Source organism: Artemia franciscana, chromosome 8 (assembly GCF_032884065.1).
Source record: "Artemia franciscana chromosome 8, ASM3288406v1, whole genome shotgun sequence".
In the NCBI taxonomy this organism is placed as follows: Eukaryota; Metazoa; Arthropoda; class Branchiopoda; order Anostraca; family Artemiidae; genus Artemia; species Artemia franciscana.
This window is the reverse complement of record NC_088870.1, coordinates 12551288-12569204: the sequence shown is the minus strand read 5'-3', so window position 1 is coordinate 12569204 and position 17917 is coordinate 12551288. Positions and strand designations below refer to the sequence as shown.

Sequence of the window (17917 nt, the reverse complement as noted above, 5' to 3'; positions counted from 1 at the left end):
ATAACACTAGCGAGGTGATATTACCAACCTTTTCTTTACCCAATGTCACCTTTTCATATTCACTTATTCCTACCCTTAGTCCTTTAGTCTGATTGAATGAGTAATATTATGAAAAAATATGACCACTAGCAACAAGTCACCACTGCACCAAGCCACCTGAGGCCAAAACAGCTTCACACACTCATCCTCTATATCAATATGTTAAAAGCCCACCTCATCCCACCCTCCCAAGAAGTTCCCATTACCTTCAAATTTTTCTTTGCGACATCCTCCCAAGTCAATCGTGATCAACCTACTTTCTGTTTAGCCCTAGAAATTTGGCTGAAAAGAATAATCCTTGGCAATCTGTCATCCTTCATCCGTAGAATATGTCATGACCATCTTAATCTTTCTCTCATTACAGTCCTAGACAGCGGGATTGAACCACACTTTTCGCAGAACCTACTGTTAGCCAGATACCCAAGTCCGTATCCAGGGGGTGTTAGGGGTTTGAACCCTCCCACCAAAGAAATTGTCCGAATCGTAAAAATTTAACGAAGATGAAAATAAACCATTTTTAAAATTAGGTTTTTAAAAGTTTTTTAGTAAATCCCCGCAAAAAAAACTTTTGTAAGCCCCTCCCTTGCGGAGGCTTTTGTGGTACCAAGGATTAAACTTACACAACCAGATTTCATTCATCATTTATAACCACAAAAGTGAAATCGTAGAAAATACCGGTTTTAAGGCATAAATACGCCTAAGATGGATTCAGGGGCCGAAACGTGTTTTCATTTCAGGTGTTTTGTATCTTAAGATATAAAGAGCTGTGTAAGTTTCCACTTTCCAGTTTGCAGTTTCACTGGTACTTTAACTCGAAAAAAAACCAGGTTCATTTAGAAATTTTAAGTCTTTTTTTTCAAACTTCAGTATCATAATTTTTTTTTCTGTTCTTAGCTTCCGTTACTACTAGAATAACTAGACTGCTTTATGTAGTCAGTTGTTCAATAATAATCTAAATTTACAAGATCTTTATCTAGAGACACTTTGCTATCGAAAAACAATTTGATAGTGTCAAACAAGGAGTAGCTAACTTACAAAATAAGTGTACGGTAGGTGGCGAGTGAGGTGCGTGACTGAAGTCTTGCCTTGCGTTAAATATGATTTTTGGTCATGATTTTTTGGATGGCTATTAAATAAAAAACAAGTTTTTTTCAACTGAAAGCAAGGAGCAACATTAAACTTAAAACGAACAGACATTTTTCCGTACATGACGGTGGTTGCCCTCTCCTCAATCTCTCACTCTTCACGCTTAAGTTTTTTAGTACTTTTATAAAAAACTTCATATTCTAATTAAGTGGCCCGTGTATTTCAGGAGTCTTTTTTGAAGAATTGGAACAAAAAGTCAAATTTTAGTAGAAAGAACTTAATAGAACTTAAAACAACTTAAAGAACTTTAATAGAAAGGTATTTGGTATGGGGCAACTAACATCACATACAGAACAATATATGTTTGTTTTAAGTTTTATTATTTGTCCTCGCTTTTAGTTGAATTTTTTTTATTTAATTTATGGTCGTTTTCCAACAATACCGGGAAACCTGGTTCCCCTCCATAGGAAATTCCCTATCCCCACGAAAGATTCCTCCATGAAAACTTCCTTCCATATAAAATGTCACCCTTCCGGATAATCCCATTCTCGCTAAATATTCCCTCCGGAAAGCTTTTACGGACGACTCCGCCTGAAATATTATCCTTGGCATTCTTTCATTTGAAAAAAAGAGTTTAATTTATGATCATTTTTAAATCAAGGCATAAATCATACCTCTGCGGAAAATACACCCTTCATGAAGAATTTCTCCCACGGAAAATTTCCCCCACGAAGAAATCTTCCAGACAACTTCAACCCTTCTGAAAATTTCCCTCGAAAATTCGCCTGGAATTTCTTCACTTGTAATATTGAGTCGGCAGAGAGAAAGTAAGACAAATAAAAAGAATTTGTATAGAAATTCAGATAAATTCCACCATTGTAGGATATTTCTTCGAAAGTTAAACCCTGGAAAATCCCTCCCCACAGTAAATTCTCCCCGTAGAAAGTCACCATCAGTATCTGGCACGTACGCAGGGGGGGGCCTTCGAGCCCGCCCCCCCTGAAATTTTTCGAAATGTTTAATTTCCCCATGGTTTCTTGGGATTTCTGGCAAAAGTAGGAAATCTTTTAAGAATCTAGATACATGTATGAAGCTTTTTTTTGGATTTTACAGCATGCAATTATCTGATCAAGTCACTGCCCAATTATTAACCCATTTTCTGTCTAACTTTTTACCCTCTTTGAAGTAATTAGCGATTGTACTGTTATTTTGTTTTGTAAAAAGAGTTTGCTTTCCACAGCAAAATAGAATTATCCTTGATATTATGGCGTTTTCAGGATAAAGTACAGCTTTTAATGGATTAATTTAGGAAACTATCATTTTTCATTAAAATTGACGTTTTTGCAATAGAAGAACTACCCCCACAGCACCCATATTGCACTATAACCCTAAAATTTCCCTTTCAATCGGATATAATAGATTAATCACTGGTTCTAAATCACTATGAACATAACCTGAGTCTAAAAGGTACTTTTGAGGCCTTAGTCTCCTTCCCCCATCTGCTACAATACTACTGATTAAAGTTAATCTGTATTTTCTGATATACGTGCTTTTTGCATTTATTTAGTTACTAAAAAAAAGTGCTACTTTATATCTGCTGTTTCGAAGGTTTCGGCCCCCCCCCCCGAAATAAATTCCTGCATACGTGCCTGATCAGCATAAATCCCCCTCTTCCGAAAAATATATGTATGCTTCGCAATAACAAATACTTTTTGTAAACAATGGACAAATTTCAGCTAATTAAAGACCTTTCCATTGGGGGCTGTGAGGGTCTTGCTATCCCCAAAGGCACAGTTATTAGACCTTTCAACCATGCTGAACAAAATGGCTGTCTCAAAATTTTGATAGGACGACTTCAGTGAAAAGATGGTTGGGAAGGGGGTTAGTTGCCCTTCAGTCTTATCGATCACTTAAAAAAAAGGCACAAGAACTTCCATTTCTGTTGGAATGAGCATTCTTCCGATGTTCTAGGACCATTGATTTAACATGATTATCCTTGGGGGAAAAATAAGCACGTATCTGTGATCTTTCTTCAAGCAAAAAATACAAAATTCCACCTTCTTGCACATGGGAGATAGAAACCTCTACAGTAGGGTTCTCTGGTACGCTGGATTCAATGGTGCGATTTTCATCAAGATCCCCCCCCCCCCGCCCCGTTCGATAATCAGGAACATTTTCTCAGGTTTATAGCTTTTCATGGGTGATTCTAAACTCAATGGATCGTAAATAATCAGAATCAGCATAAAATGTAAATCCTTCTGATGTATCAATTAATATCAAAATTCCGTTCTTTAGAGTTTTGGTTATTATTCAGCCTAGTGGCTCCTTACTTCTTTTCGTTACCACGAAGTGTTTCATATGTTTGCAAAATAGTGACTCTGTTGGCTCTGCACTCCTATACGAATTAAATAAAAAAAAAACAAGTTTTTTTTTTAAGTTCTAGTTGCCTTTTTAAGTAACCAAAAAATCGGAGGGCAATTAGGCTTCCTCTACCGCTTCTTTTTTCTCAAAACCGTTCGATCAAAACTATGAGAATGCCATTTAGCCAAAAAAAAATAAATATGCAAATTTCGTTTTAATTATTCCTCTGCGGAGAGCCAAAATTAAGACATGCATTGATTCAAAAACGTTCAGAAATTAAATAAAAAAAACAAGTTTTTTTTAACTGAAAGTAAGGACCGACATTAAAACTTAAAACGAACAGAAATTATTTCGTATATGAAAGGGGCTGCTCCTCATCAACGCCCCGCTCTTTACGCTAAAGTTTGACTCTTTCTCTCAACTCTTCTTTTTAAAACAGTAAAAAACTTTAGCGTAAAGAGCGGGGCGTTGATGAGGAGTTAGCCCCTTTCATATACGAAATAATTTCTGTTATATTAAGACTAAACTTGATAAAACTTATATATCTAAAATCAGCATTAAAATGCGATTCTTTTGATGTAACTATTGGTATCAAAATTCCATTTTTTAGAGTTTTGGTTACTATTGAGCCGGGTCGTTTCTTACTACAGTTCGTTACCACGAATTGTTTGATTCAGACACACACAGCGGTCAGTATTATCGCAATTCATTTTATAGTTACATCATTCTGTCAAGTATATAAAATTTTATGATAGCCAGGTCCTGTATTTTATCTATTTGTAATATGCTTTGCTGATATATTTTTGAGAAGCTGGACTAAAAGATGAATTTAGTTTTGTGCATAAACTCTTTTTTTTAAATATAGCACTCTGATCCACAAATGTTGTTCAATAATGTAATTAACTGCTTTATCAATTTCACATATCTTAAAAAACTTGAGCTCCAATTCAAAAAACTAATATTTTGTTTTGATTATCATTATCAAATACATTATAAGCAGAACCAAAAGCTACGGTTCCAAAACCACTGCTGACCACTGAATCACTTTAAAAATGTGGAGTGCGGTCTGAAAAAATTCCTACAAATGCTTACTCATGGTTTTTTCTAGTCAAGAACCACCCAAAGTAAAAAACTACCCAAAGCTCTGCCTCCTCCAATTTCTTTGTTACTGACACTTGCCCCCCCCCCCCAAAAAAAAAAGAAGAAAAAAAATGAAGTGGAATATAAATATATTTACTTGTCGTCTTAGATAAGTAGAGACTAACTAAATTTAGATTTTGGTCCCCTTCCTCCTACGGCGGAAATGAAACCTTGAGATAATGTTCATATACTATTTACCATAAATCATTTTTGGGTTTAAAGTGAAAATATCTAGGCATTGCGGTTCTCAAGAAGCATGACGAGTTTCTCATCTCTGTAAATCAGAGATGGCGCAATATTAACGACAGTGTCCTTTAATGTCCTTTAGATTCAAATCGTCACGAGACACTGACAGGCGCAAGGATAGAGGAAATAGAATAAAACGCAATAAAGGCTTAATTAAAAGAAAGATCTTTTCAACTAATTGATGAATCAGACAAGCCATCTTTTTGCTCTTAAGGAAAACGGTTCCTTGGCCAACTTTTGTTCGCATTTTAAAAGTCAGTGTGCTTCTTTTACGTTTTTAGCTCAGTAGATTTTTATACAAGGTTTTAAGAATTTAAACCAGTTGATAAATGGTTGTGACTTATTTTGGGATAAAGTTAAGTTGAATATTATGCTTATGATCTGTTTCCATTACAAACAGACTGGCTTGCTTCATACTAAGAAAGTTTGTAGCATATTGACTTTTACTTATTCAGCACCGAACCTCAGTGGCGTTTAACTTCCACATTTCAAAGTTTTAAAAACTTAAAAATCTTTTGTGTATTTTAAGATAATCCTAAAAAAACCTCATCAAAAACCTTTTTATTTTTTCTAAATTTCTTTGAGCTAAATAGTACAGATTTACAAGTTTTTTTTGATAATTTCTGTCAGAGCCTCAAGTCAATAAAACCACGTTTAAGTTAAAATTTTAAGTCATAATTATTTTCAATCAGTCGATAAAAAAAACTATTAACATCTAAAATCCGTAGATTTTCTTTATTTTCTGTTTAGTCTCTATTATATTTGAATTTGTTCATCTTTGAATTTTAATTTGTTATTTTAGGAGGATTTTATGAGCTTGTACAATACTTGCGTCAACCCTAGGGACTATAGGTTGAATTGCATGGCACAGTTCGTGTTTCGTTCTCCCATAATAAAAGTCATTGTAGCTAGAAAAATCAAGTTGATTTTTTGATAAGGGCAGTTCCAATAGCTTAGAACAGTAATTCTCAAACTGTGGTATGCGTACCCTCAGGGGTACGCAAAAATTTTTAGGGGTACGTGGCCGACCAATAAAAAAAAACCTTTAACTCTAGGACTGGCTATTTTATTTATATATCTTAGCTATAGTTTCCTATGTATTGATAACTGAGAAAAGGTACCTAAAATGGTTTTTGGGTAAAAAGGGGTAAAATGTCTAAATAAGTTTGAGAAACACGGGGTCTAGAAGCTGATCTAACCATCGGAGTATTTATTCAAATCTAACTAGGAAAACTGAAATTACAATTAACAATTCAATCATCAAAATTCAAACCTTCAGCTCTTTAAAGGGGTTAAAACTCTTTATAGCCGGCTTTGACAGTTGCACTACAAACGACGGCTACTAAGTTTAGCCAGTCAGTGGCTAAACTTCAACTGAAATAAAACTCCCATTGACTATGAATCCCTTTTTCTTATTTTTGCAATTTTAGAATGTGTATTTAAAATTGTAAAAGGTTATATCATTTTTGTTTGGAACTATACGTAAAACGTATGTTCATCCTAGTTTATAAAAAACCAAGGAAATTGGAACTTGGAACCTAGTAAGTTGGAACTGCATGGGAAGGGGCAAAAAGTGAAGCTTGGAAAACATTTAGGTGAAGGAGAGGTATTGCAGGCATATTTGCTTCAAGCGGCTTAGTAATACAGTGAATTATTAGTAGCAGCAGTACTAGGGTAAGGGACTAAAAGTCTAATGCACCATAGGTGAATTTAGGCTTGATCAATAGGAGCGGCGCAAAACAAAACTTCCATTCAATACAAGTTCCACCATTTTAAAATTATTATTTAAGAATTTAAAAGGCTATGTGATTTTGCTGGAAGTTTTACATCTAACATATTTTTTTTTACCATTGTCGGGACTGATCAAAGGGAGTGGAGATTTAAATATTAGCTCGGGTTTTAGGAGTTGCTGAAAATCTCTCACGACCGTTAAGGTAATCAGCTGTATAGGTTATATGTGCTCAAACAGTAAAGCACACTATAGCATATATTGTGAAAAGATTGGAAACTTTTTATCCCGTTATACAAAAATTTTAAAATAGCCAACGTGACCCTCACTTGTGACTAACGAAATGAGCAAGTATGGAAAAAGAAAATGTCTCAAAGCGCAACATTATAAGATATTATAAAACACACTTATTCTTCTGAACCCACTTTATATTACAAACTTAGCTTCATCAACTCAACAAGACCCTTTGGTAAATTTATTTTATATAGTTCTTCTCTTCAGTTTCAAGCCTCACTGTAGGACATGATAGGAGCTATGCCGGGGAAACGTGGACAAGTTAAGACCCTATATTATACTCCAATAAAATATTCTGAAACAAGAAGACCGAGGACAGTTTCACAAAGTCTCCCTTAAACCGAAAAAATGACATTGCAAAGACTAGAAGCATAGATTGAGCGGAACCAATGATTTCTTCATCCACAAAAGCTGGATTGTGTATCTTTTTTACCCCAAAGGAGCCACTGTTGTCGTTGTAACGTTACAACATTGACCTTACTGAATCCCCCATCTCGTTCAGGCTGTGTTGGTAATTCTGATGTGATCTGGCTGAGATGGTGATCTGATCTGATGTGATGTGATGGGATGAGGGATTGCATCGAATGTTTTTCATGAAATAAATGTTCTGTATATATAGAAAATGCACCAGTATACACTGGGAGACCCGGGAGTACATGTTTCAGCAAAGTGGAAGAAACTCTCACAGCTGAAACTTTCTCTGAGATTGTCTGAGAGACACCTTGGGAGACCGGGGGATTTGATTATTTTGGGTGGTCAAATCATGTCTAACAGCTTAGCATTGCAAGTCTTGTTGTGGGGGGGGGGAGAACTATTTCGAAGAAAACGGGTCCACAAAATTAGGAAGTCCACTGCTAGGCTTTTTCATCTTCTCTAGTCCTCTTCATTTTATCAAAATCTTCAAATGTCTAGATTTTCTATTTCGGATGAACCCTAGAATTTGGCATATCTTGACTTGGTGGGGGCTAATCTGAATTATGTCTATGTCACCGTGAATGTCCAAACTCTAGTTAATGTTGATATTCACCGGTGAATTTTCCAAAATTCATTTTTCTCTGCTTGGATTCGATTAGCTTTGCAAGTCACTTTTTTTTAGTCTTATAAAGCTATGGTGGTAAAAGTTAAAGTTGGATTAGATTAGTTCATGTTAGGTTTGGTTAAATTCGTTTAACTTTGGTTATTCATATATATATATATATATATATATATATATATATATATATATATATATATATATATATATATATATATATATATATATATATATATATATATATATATATATATCAGAAATGGGTTTTGTATCTTTCTTCAGGCGGTTACGTCCATATTAGTTAAATTTATTTGATTTGTAAATAAAGCGAACTGAACTAAACTGGTTAGCAGCTTAACTTAACCTAGCCAAACTTAGTTTAACCTAACCTGTCATCACCAAACCTTACATTAAATTGAAAAGTTTGAAATGCAATGCTGAATAAATCCAAGGAGAAAATATATATCTAGGACATTCATTGGTGAATGTTGACATTCAGGAATGTCAAATATTCGCGGTAACATATATACTTCACAAGAATTGCATTCTCCTTTTTTTTGTTTCTTTTTTTAACGGCCTGTAGTTGGACTCGCCCACTTACTTGGACTATCTGCCTTGGCTTTTTCTACAATTAGCGATGGCTTGATTCGCGCAAATGCTGGATTTAATTCAAAGCCAAGACAGATAGTCTGAGTAAATGGGAAGCAAATTTAGCTTAAGCCCTTTTTAAAATTGTATAAAAATGATATCAGTTCATAGTGCTTGCAATAAAAACAATATTTAAATGAAAATTTTCAACCAATTTTTCACGTATAAAAAACAAAATTTTTAAACTGAGTTGCATTTTAAACCTGATTAAGAATGAAATTCAGCCTTGAACTGCGATTAAATTAACATTAAATTAAAAAATCATAGCAATCCAAATTAAAAAGCAAATACTGTTTCTAAAAAGAAATTCTCAGAAAATACAATATTACAATATACAATATAATGATTCAAACTGGAAATCATATCATGAATAAATGAATAATCATATCAAACAGAAAGATAACAAATGCTGCTATGGATGAATCCTAAAACAAACAAACAAACACATGGCAAGAGAAAACATCTTCTGATTTATTTTGCAACATACATATGAAAAGACTGTAAGTCCCATAGGGGCTGACAGCGTAGAAACCTTTAGATAGATCAGAGAATTTATCAAGCTTATCTTTCACAGGGGATTTTTCAAATGAAAGAATTTCTGTGTCTTTGTGCTTTTTCAATTTGATATCACATCTTTTGTGTTTTTCGTCAACTTCGATATTTCTATTAAAAGAATTTCTATTTCTTAGTGTTCATTTACCATTTTATTACTAACTGCCTATTTTACTATTTGTTTTACTATTTTACTATTTATTACTATTTCTTAGGAACTTCTTTTTTTTTAATGGCACCAAGTACCGGATATATCAGTAGTTCTTTGCCCAGTTAAGTAACCAGTTTTTTAAACATTTGTTGAATCTTCGCTTCAAGAAACTATTAGATCGTTTCGACGGAATAACCCCGTAAAGAGCCGATTCTAAATGAATCGGCAGCATCGAGCAAAGCCGTTTTGAAGAACTCACTTCTTCGGTTAATCAGAGTTAGCTATGTGTACCCACCCAACCGTAAGTGATGAACAAATGTGTGACATCATTAACAGCAATATATCTGATGAAATCGTAGAGGTGTCAGAAATGGCAGTTCACTATGCAATTGGACGACTACGTAACAACTGTGCATCATACCCCGGTAAACTCCCCGTGAAATTAATGAAAGAGTACTCACCTTTCTTAGCCAAGCCTATTGCATCAGTGATAAACCAATGTTTCTCAGAACAATCATTTCCGAAGATGTGGAAAGCTGCATATGTCCGTGTTATACCGAAAGTCAACACACCCGAGTCCTGCACCAACTGAGACCAATATCGATAACTCCTAACTCAGCAAAAGTAGCTGAGGGTTTTATCTACCGTTCTTTGTTAGAACAAATTGCTCCTGCGATCGATCCGTACCAATATGGTTGCATACGAGGCAGTAGCACTTCAATATATCTAGTGCGAATGTATCACTTAATCGTCCAGTGGTTGGACACTTCTAATAGTACTGTCGACTTATTTCTGGCGGACTACCGAAAAGCATTCGACCTTATCAAACACTTGACCGCATTAACTAATCTGAAAGAAATGGGAGCTAAAAAACAAATACTTCTATTAGTAAGAGAATTCTTACAAGGGAGACGGCAATCAGTTTACCCTTTGTTGGCAGAAGATACCTGCTCTGAGTGGTCAGAATTAACCTGTGGATGCCCCCAAGGAACGAAATTAGCTGCTCTTTTATTTCTTGCCGTAATCAACCCTATCCTTGCAGAATTTGAAGAGCGTTTCGAGTTTGTTGATAACTTATCTGCACTTCTCAAATATATAGTCGAAAATGCAGTAACAAAACAGCAGTCTGACCCGACTTTCTTCACAGACTTCATCAACCAGTGTAAGTCGAATAGTCTACAAGTGAATGAACAGAAATCAAAAGTTTTACGATTTAATCCACTCAAGCGAGATATCACTATCCCAGATGCTCTGTTTCTAATTATTTCCTCTGCAACAATCTTAGGCGTAACATTTACAAGTGACTGCTCATTTAAGCTGCATGTAGACAATATTGTGCACAAGGGTCACTATTCAATCCAGAGTTTAACAAGTATGCGCAGGTTAGGCTTCTCTGATCGTCAGCTCCTCCTGGCGTATACAACCTACATCAGGCCTTTCCTCGAGTATTGCTGTCCCATTTGGGGTCCCCAAACTCAGAACATAGCTTACATGGCAGATGAACTAGAACATGTCCAAAAACGCGCTACTAGAATAATGCTTGGACCCAGTTTCAGCTGCTACGAAAGTGCCCTTCAGCTCTTGAATTTGCCCACCTTATTCGACCGAAGACATGAGCTAATAATGAAATTTGGGAAATCACTATTAACAAACGAGAAGCACCGATCCATACTTCCACCATCTGCATCAATCAGCAGACATACTAGGCATTACAACAAACTAGAACCAATCAAGTGCCGTACGAACAGATCCGCAAACTCCTTTGTACCATATTTCGTAAGAGCATTTAACAAGTGTTAATTGTAATTTTGTGATTGTAAAAGTACCGTAATTTAGCGTTCATTTTTGAGTGCTACGATAGCTATTTAAATAAACGAATACGAATACGAATACGAAAGTATCTGCCTTGTCACAGTCACTAATGGCGATTTCAATCGTACAGTGTTCCTCGAGAAAAGGTAAGCCGGTCATTAAAGCAGAATCGTAACAAACGACGACGTAATAACCGCCTTAGGGAGCTGGCCTTAAACGAATCGGCAGCACTGGATAAAGCTGTTTTTGAAGCACTCTCCTCCTTCAGGTAATTAGAGTAAGCTGTGCCAAAGCATTTGTCTTGTCACATTCACTAATGGTGACACAATGGGAGATTGCTCCTCTGAAAAAGGCAAGTCGATTTGACTGAAGACAATAACTGACGCGACGTCAAATTATGCCTTTGAAGGTTGCAATTGGTCTTTGGTGCTGCCTGCCACCCTCTGCCCCCAATAGCCCTGCTCTTGGTTAACCCGAGAGTTGTCCTAGGATTTTTTTTCAGCTGCTGAGATGATTTACATGGGAAAAATAAGGTCAATGAAATGAGGAATTATCCCCGGATTTCAAGCAAAGGTGGAGAGTTTTTTGCGAAATTTTCTCGCCTTGTCAGAGTGGAAAATGTCTTTAGTGCGTCAACAGTTATAAAAACTTGTGGCAACTTCAACAGCTTTTTGCTCTGTAAAGCGTTAATACAATGAAAACAGTCATAATGAAGATGAGACATTATTTATTTTAATTTAAGTGCCATCTTGAATAACCAGATAGAATCACCAAATAGTATGGGTCAAAGCTCAAAAAATATCAAAAGAAACTTTTTTGTCAAATGTTTGTCACTAGTTCAATGCTAGTTTCAACCAGGGATAAGAGGTCTCTTGCGAACCTTAAAAAGAAACTTCTTTATACTCCCCTCTGTACGTTCTTAGCTATAGACCTCGAGTGGTAATAATTTTCATTTGGTGGCAATGATGCCTTGGCTCGGAGCAACCACTATCCGACTGATAAAAAGTGGATGAACTCAGACAGAACTCGGAAGCAAAACGTATGCCCATTATAGCGTAAAAGTCTACGGCAATCCGATAGCCACAAAAAAGGAATAAGAGGTAGATATTTTTTGAAAACCAGTTTTTAATTAAAGATTGACTCTATCAACTCTTTAGAGCGGAAAACGAAAACTTGTTCGCTTGCCGCTGGACACGCCCGCTTCTATACAAGATTTTTTTTTCTGAAAAAATGCGACTCGTTTTTTAGTTACTTGTGCTTTCTGCTTCGTTTGAATACACAATGGCACCGGTAAGGGATCTTATTATTAGTTTTTTTTTATAGAAATATTGAATGGATAAAAGCTATTAGTTTCATATATTACTTGCTAGTGGGGATAATAGAATTCTCTGGAGAAGGTTATTTGCAACCTGGACCGTATTCAGGATTTTTTTGCAGATGCGGGCGGGGTTTGCAAAAGGACTTTTTTCGGGGGGAGGAGCTTATAAGAAAAAACTTATATATTATAAGATATAATTTATATAATTATAATTATATAAATATATTATATAATAATTATATATAATTAATTTTATAATTATATATTTATTCTTATATAATTATATATTATTTATAAGAAAATGCATTAAAAATTTGTTTTTATTCATTTTATTACGTTGTTACAAGTCGGACAAACATTTCTGGGGGTGGGGGATCAAACACCCTTACCCCCCCCCCCTGGATACGGTCTTGTTTGCAACATCAAATTATTAATGTCTGAAATATTTATCTGAAAGACATAACTACTTCTAAGAGTATTTTGAGAGATAAAAATACAAAATCACTGACTTCTTGAATCCAAAATATGGAGTTAGAGGCCAATGTGTCAAAAATCGAGCTTGAGTTACAGGGGCATAATGTCCATAGGAACTCCATATAGGGCATAAATTCCAAGAATGTTATGGAGTGGCATCAATCGTGTCGCGACCCCTAGTCTGAATTTCTTTGACTTGATGTTATTAATAAGAGGGAAGTTTCATGTATAAATTAATTTTTATAGCTTTCCATAACGAAATATTTTAATGACAAACGGCTATTAGGATCACATAGTTAGGGCGTAAAAATCTTGGAAAGCTTTTTGGCAAAGCGGGTAAAACTTTGGATTGGACTGTTTGTCCAAAAAGATTTCCTTTTGAAAAAAATAGCTTGAATAAAGTGAAGGTTCTGGCTTGAGTTCATATATGAAAAATGAGGGAAATGGTAAACCTCCTAAGACAGTAAGAACTGAACTGTTAATACCACAAACAGACAACGTCCCCCAGTCGAACTAAAAAAAACTCAAAACAAGCTTGAACCGAAGTTATTTTTATTAATTTAAATATGTATGGCCACTAAGGGTCTAAATTTATTTGTTCTACCATGACACTTTCTGAAAGAAGGCAGACTGTTTTATTCATTTGTTTAGTTCTCTTTTACCTCATAAAAAAATCCCGGGCTAGGCTAGTTAAACAGATTATAGGCTAGTTAGAAAATCAGCACAAATATGTCTATGTCTCTTTTTGGCAAATATTTGTCATTTATTTTTGTACCAGTGTAATACGTAAATGTGACTAGCTTTTTATTTGGGGTTTCATATTTATTTTTGGGATTTTGCTTGGTAACACAAGTTGGTAATCAAACAGTTCGTGGTAACGAACTGAAGTAAGGAGCGACCCGGCTCAATAGTAACCAAAACTCTAAAAAATGGAAGTTTGATACCAATAAATACATCAAAAGAATCTCACTTTAATGCTGATTTTAAATATATAAAATTCATCAAAATCAGTTATACCCAACAAAAGTTACGAGCCTGAGAAAATTTGCCTAATTTTAGAAAATAGGTTGAAACACCCCCTAAAAGTCATACAATCTTAACCAAAATCACACCATCAGATTCAGCGTATCAGAGAACATTATTGTATAAGTTTCAAGCTCCTATCTATAAAAATGTGGAATTTCGCAATTTTTGCCAGAATACAGATCACGGATGCGTGTTTATTTGTTTTTTTGTTTGTTTTTTTTTCCAGGGGTGATCGTATCGACCCAGTGGTCCTAGAATCTTGCGAGAGGGCTCATTCTAACAGAAATGAAAAGTTCTAGTGCCCTTTTTAAGTGACCAAAAAAATTGGAGGGTACCTAGGCCACCTCCCACGCTAATCATATCCCAAAGTCACCGCATCAAAATTCTAAGATAGCCATTTTATTCACCGTAGTCAAAAACTTTATAACCATGTCTTTGGGGACGACTTACTCCCCCACAGTCCCCGTGGGAGGGGCTACAAGTTACAAACTTTGACCAGTGCTTACATATAATAATGGTTATTTGGAAGTGTACAGACGTTTTCAGGGGTATTTTTAGGTTGGGGGGGTGTTTAGAAGAGGAAGATATGTTGGAGGAACTTTCCTTAGAGGAATTTGTCATAGGGGAAGAAAATTTTCATGAAGGGAGCGCAGGATTTTCTAGCATTATTAAAAAAAAAACAATGAAGAAATAAATATGAAAAAGTTTTTTCAACTGAAAGTAAGGAGAAGCATTAAAACTTAAAACGAACATAAATTATTAAGCATATGATGGGCTCACCTTCTCCTAATACCCCGCTCTTTACGCTAAACCATTTTTAGTAATTTCAACTATTTATTCTTCGGCTTTTGTAATTCAGGGGTCATTCTTAAGAAATTGGGACAAAATTTAAGCTTTAGTGTAAAGAGCGAGGTACTGACGAGAGGGTGAACCCCCTCAAATACGTAATAAAACATCAGAATACAGAAGTTCGTTACGTAAGCTAATTTGTAAGTTACGTATATCTTTTACTAATAAAGACATTCGTAAAAAATTAAAAGCTCTAGTTGCCTTTTTAAGTAACCAAAAAATCGTAGGACAACTAGACCTCCTCCCCCGCTCCTTTTTTTCTCAAAATCATTCGATCAAAACTATAAGAAACCCATTTAGCCAAAAAATAAATATGCAAATTTCGTGTTAATTATTCATCTGAGCCAAAAGAGCCAAAATCAAAACATGCATTGATTCAAAAACGTTCAGAAATTAAATAAAAAAACAAGTTTTTTTAACGGAAAATAAAATAACGGAAAATAAAATATTTCATTACTTCGTATATGAAAGGGGCTGCTTCCTCATCAACGCCCCGCTCTTTACGCTAAACTTTTTTTTACTATTTGAAAAAGTAGAGTTAAGAGAAAGAGTCAAACTTTAGTGTTCGTTTTAAGTTTTAATATCGCTCCTTACTCTCCTTTAAAAAAAACTTGTTTTTTTTTTATTTAATTCTCCTAGAGACGAACTTGGATTTCCCCTTCCTCTTGACGGTTTTTCATTCTCTTTGCTCTTTTCTGGGATTTTAAAGGATTTATTTTTTTTAATACGAAAGGAATAATTAAGTGAATTGGAAAAATTCTGGTAAATATACAGATTTTTTTTTGTATATATGGGGGGAGTCAAAATTCCGAGGGAAAGAAGCATAAGTTTGACAGTGCCTAAAATTGTAAATTAAATATAAAATATTAGAAATAATAAGAGAAGTTAGGAGAATATTAAGGTTGGGAGGGGCACATGAACCCAAACCACTTACACATGAGGCTGAATTAGTTTATTATTCATATCTACCCTGTCCATGGGAGAAAACAACACACACAAAAAGTCAATTTTTACGAAAAAGTAGTCTTTTGTGAAGGAACGGCTTTTATCGAACAGAGCTATGTCAAGGGATTTTGATCTGAGGAAACGGGAATTTCCCTCGGTGAAACTTTTTTTTTAGCAATCGGACAATAGAAGTTACGGATTTTTACATAACTATTAAATCTTTGGAGGGTAGGAGGCTGAACGAGATGTTGGCCTTTGCTTTAAAACAAACTTAAAACATTGTTTATGCTCTTTTCCTGATGTCATCGCGATAGTGGTCAAATGAAATGAGAATATATGGAAAAAAGTCATACTTAAAAATGTCATATATATGTTTTTTGCTTAAGAAATGGCAAGTTAATTTCCATTTTGAATCTGATTAATCGGGGAAAACCGACAAATGTTCTACACATATCAATTCAGCTAAAAATAAGACTGATAACATGTAAAGCCTAATTCCCTGATTTTGGTAATTTGTCCCTTTTATCCCCTTTTTATCACTGTCATGACTCATATTTTGTGACTATGCTTTCCGTGACGTCAAACATGCGATAGCTCACATGACATTGAATCTGCCCTTGATAATTTTCGAAACTATTGATTCTAAGGTGAAAGTCACGCCCCATAAATTGACCAATAGCGTCAAGGCAATTGGCGACGTCATGACAGATTTTGGAAACTCTTTAGAACGTTCCCACAAAATAATCTAGTTATTTTCACGAGACAGTCAGTATATTTTTGGAATAGTACTTTTTTATTTAAAGAACAAGCATATTGTAAAAGTCTTATCTGGGAGAAATTCATGCTTAGAAAAGTGAGTATACATTAAAACTAGATGGTATACCTAGATGGTCGAGATCTTTCCTACCCTTATTGGATTCCGTAAAACATGTTTTTTCCTCCATAAAGGTAAAAAAGGTAAAGGATACGGCATTAGACTTTACAGTCCCTACCGGCGGTGCTGATCTCTGTTTCTTGGCCCTTCAGCATGCAATGGGGGGTTGGGGGCCAACCATCCTGTGCTTTCGCACACCCTTCCTGTTTACCTTCCCCAGATATCTCCAGGTACCCACTTAGAGCCAGGTCGACTCTGGCTAAGCTTACAGAGTCACGCCACTGACCCTCGTCCCAAACTGAACAATTGGGAACACTGGGATTTGAACCCGCATCCTCTCAGACAAAGGATCCCAAATCCAGCGCACCTGGATAGGTGCGCTTTTCCTCCATAGGCCTCCACATACTCCTTAAAATACTTTACATCTTCAAGCAACAATTATATAACTTTACAGGGTAGGTGAGACTTGAAAAGTCAACTTACACGTCACTCTCACCCCTTATCTAAAATATATCCCGAGCCCCCCTCCCCACTATTAAATTAAAGTCATTCCACTGAATATAAGTCCTCTCCATCTATTAGATGTAGGACCGAATACGCTACATTACACTTAGTTGATATGAACATTTTTTTACACTTATAAAGAAACTTTTTATGTTTTTTTGGTTTTAAATCCCTTCCCCCAAGTTGTGGTTTGTTCTTCTTTAATTTTCTATGACCCTGCGTTTTAATACGCTGCTTAATTTACATTAAAGAAATTTATTACGTGTACTCTCCTCTGCCCTCCCCTTAACTCCTGTGATTTAACTAATCAAATTTCTCAGTAGATTAGCTTTGATCACAAAATGAGGAGGGCATTAGTAGAGTTGACTCGTTACACTGGCAACGCTGCGGCAAAGGATTTTGGATTCATATGGTCTAACAATAAATTTAAGAATGCGTTAATAAGACCACAGAATTGAAATTCATTAATATTCAAAATCTTGTTCAATCTCTGGTTCAGTCACTCGAATTATTAAAGCATCAACATGTTGAATGATTTTCTATTTTATATTTCGCTTATTCACCCTTAAATTTGAGATTTTGGATTTCCAATACATTCTTTTCAAAGAGCTTCATTTGGGAATACTTTAGTAAAGAATGATGTGGCCTAACTACTTTTTTTACCCTGCTAACTTCCAACAGAAGGGGTGACTGTAGACACTTAGGAAAGGGCTAATCTGATTAGAAATGCAATATTCTTGTTTCATTTTTTTTAATCTAAAAGTAATCAGATTAAATTAATGCTGATTATTTTCACAAAACCTTGTATTTGGGCATGTTAAAAACAACCATCATGT

General features: G+C 35.3%; 1 protein-coding gene across 8 annotated transcripts in view; it reads left to right on the top strand.

Moving 5' to 3' along the window:
* LOC136029997 (solute carrier family 2, facilitated glucose transporter member 1-like) overlaps window positions 1-17917 on the top strand; it is a 109540-nt gene that overhangs the window by 38531 nt on the left and 53092 nt on the right. Inside the window, exon 1 of one of the 8 annotated variants that reach the window (XM_065708594.1) lies at window positions 5162-5228. The exons of 4 other annotated variants lie outside the window; for them this stretch is intronic. In XM_065708594.1, coding sequence (XP_065564666.1) covers window positions 5202-5228 — 27 coding nt within the window. In that variant the 5' untranslated portion in view covers window positions 5162-5201. Of the gene's footprint in view, window positions 1-5161; window positions 5297-12324; window positions 12382-16408; window positions 16557-17917 lie in introns of those variants that run through there. 3 more of the 8 variants (XM_065708593.1, XM_065708599.1, XM_065708598.1) reach the window with 3 other exon arrangements.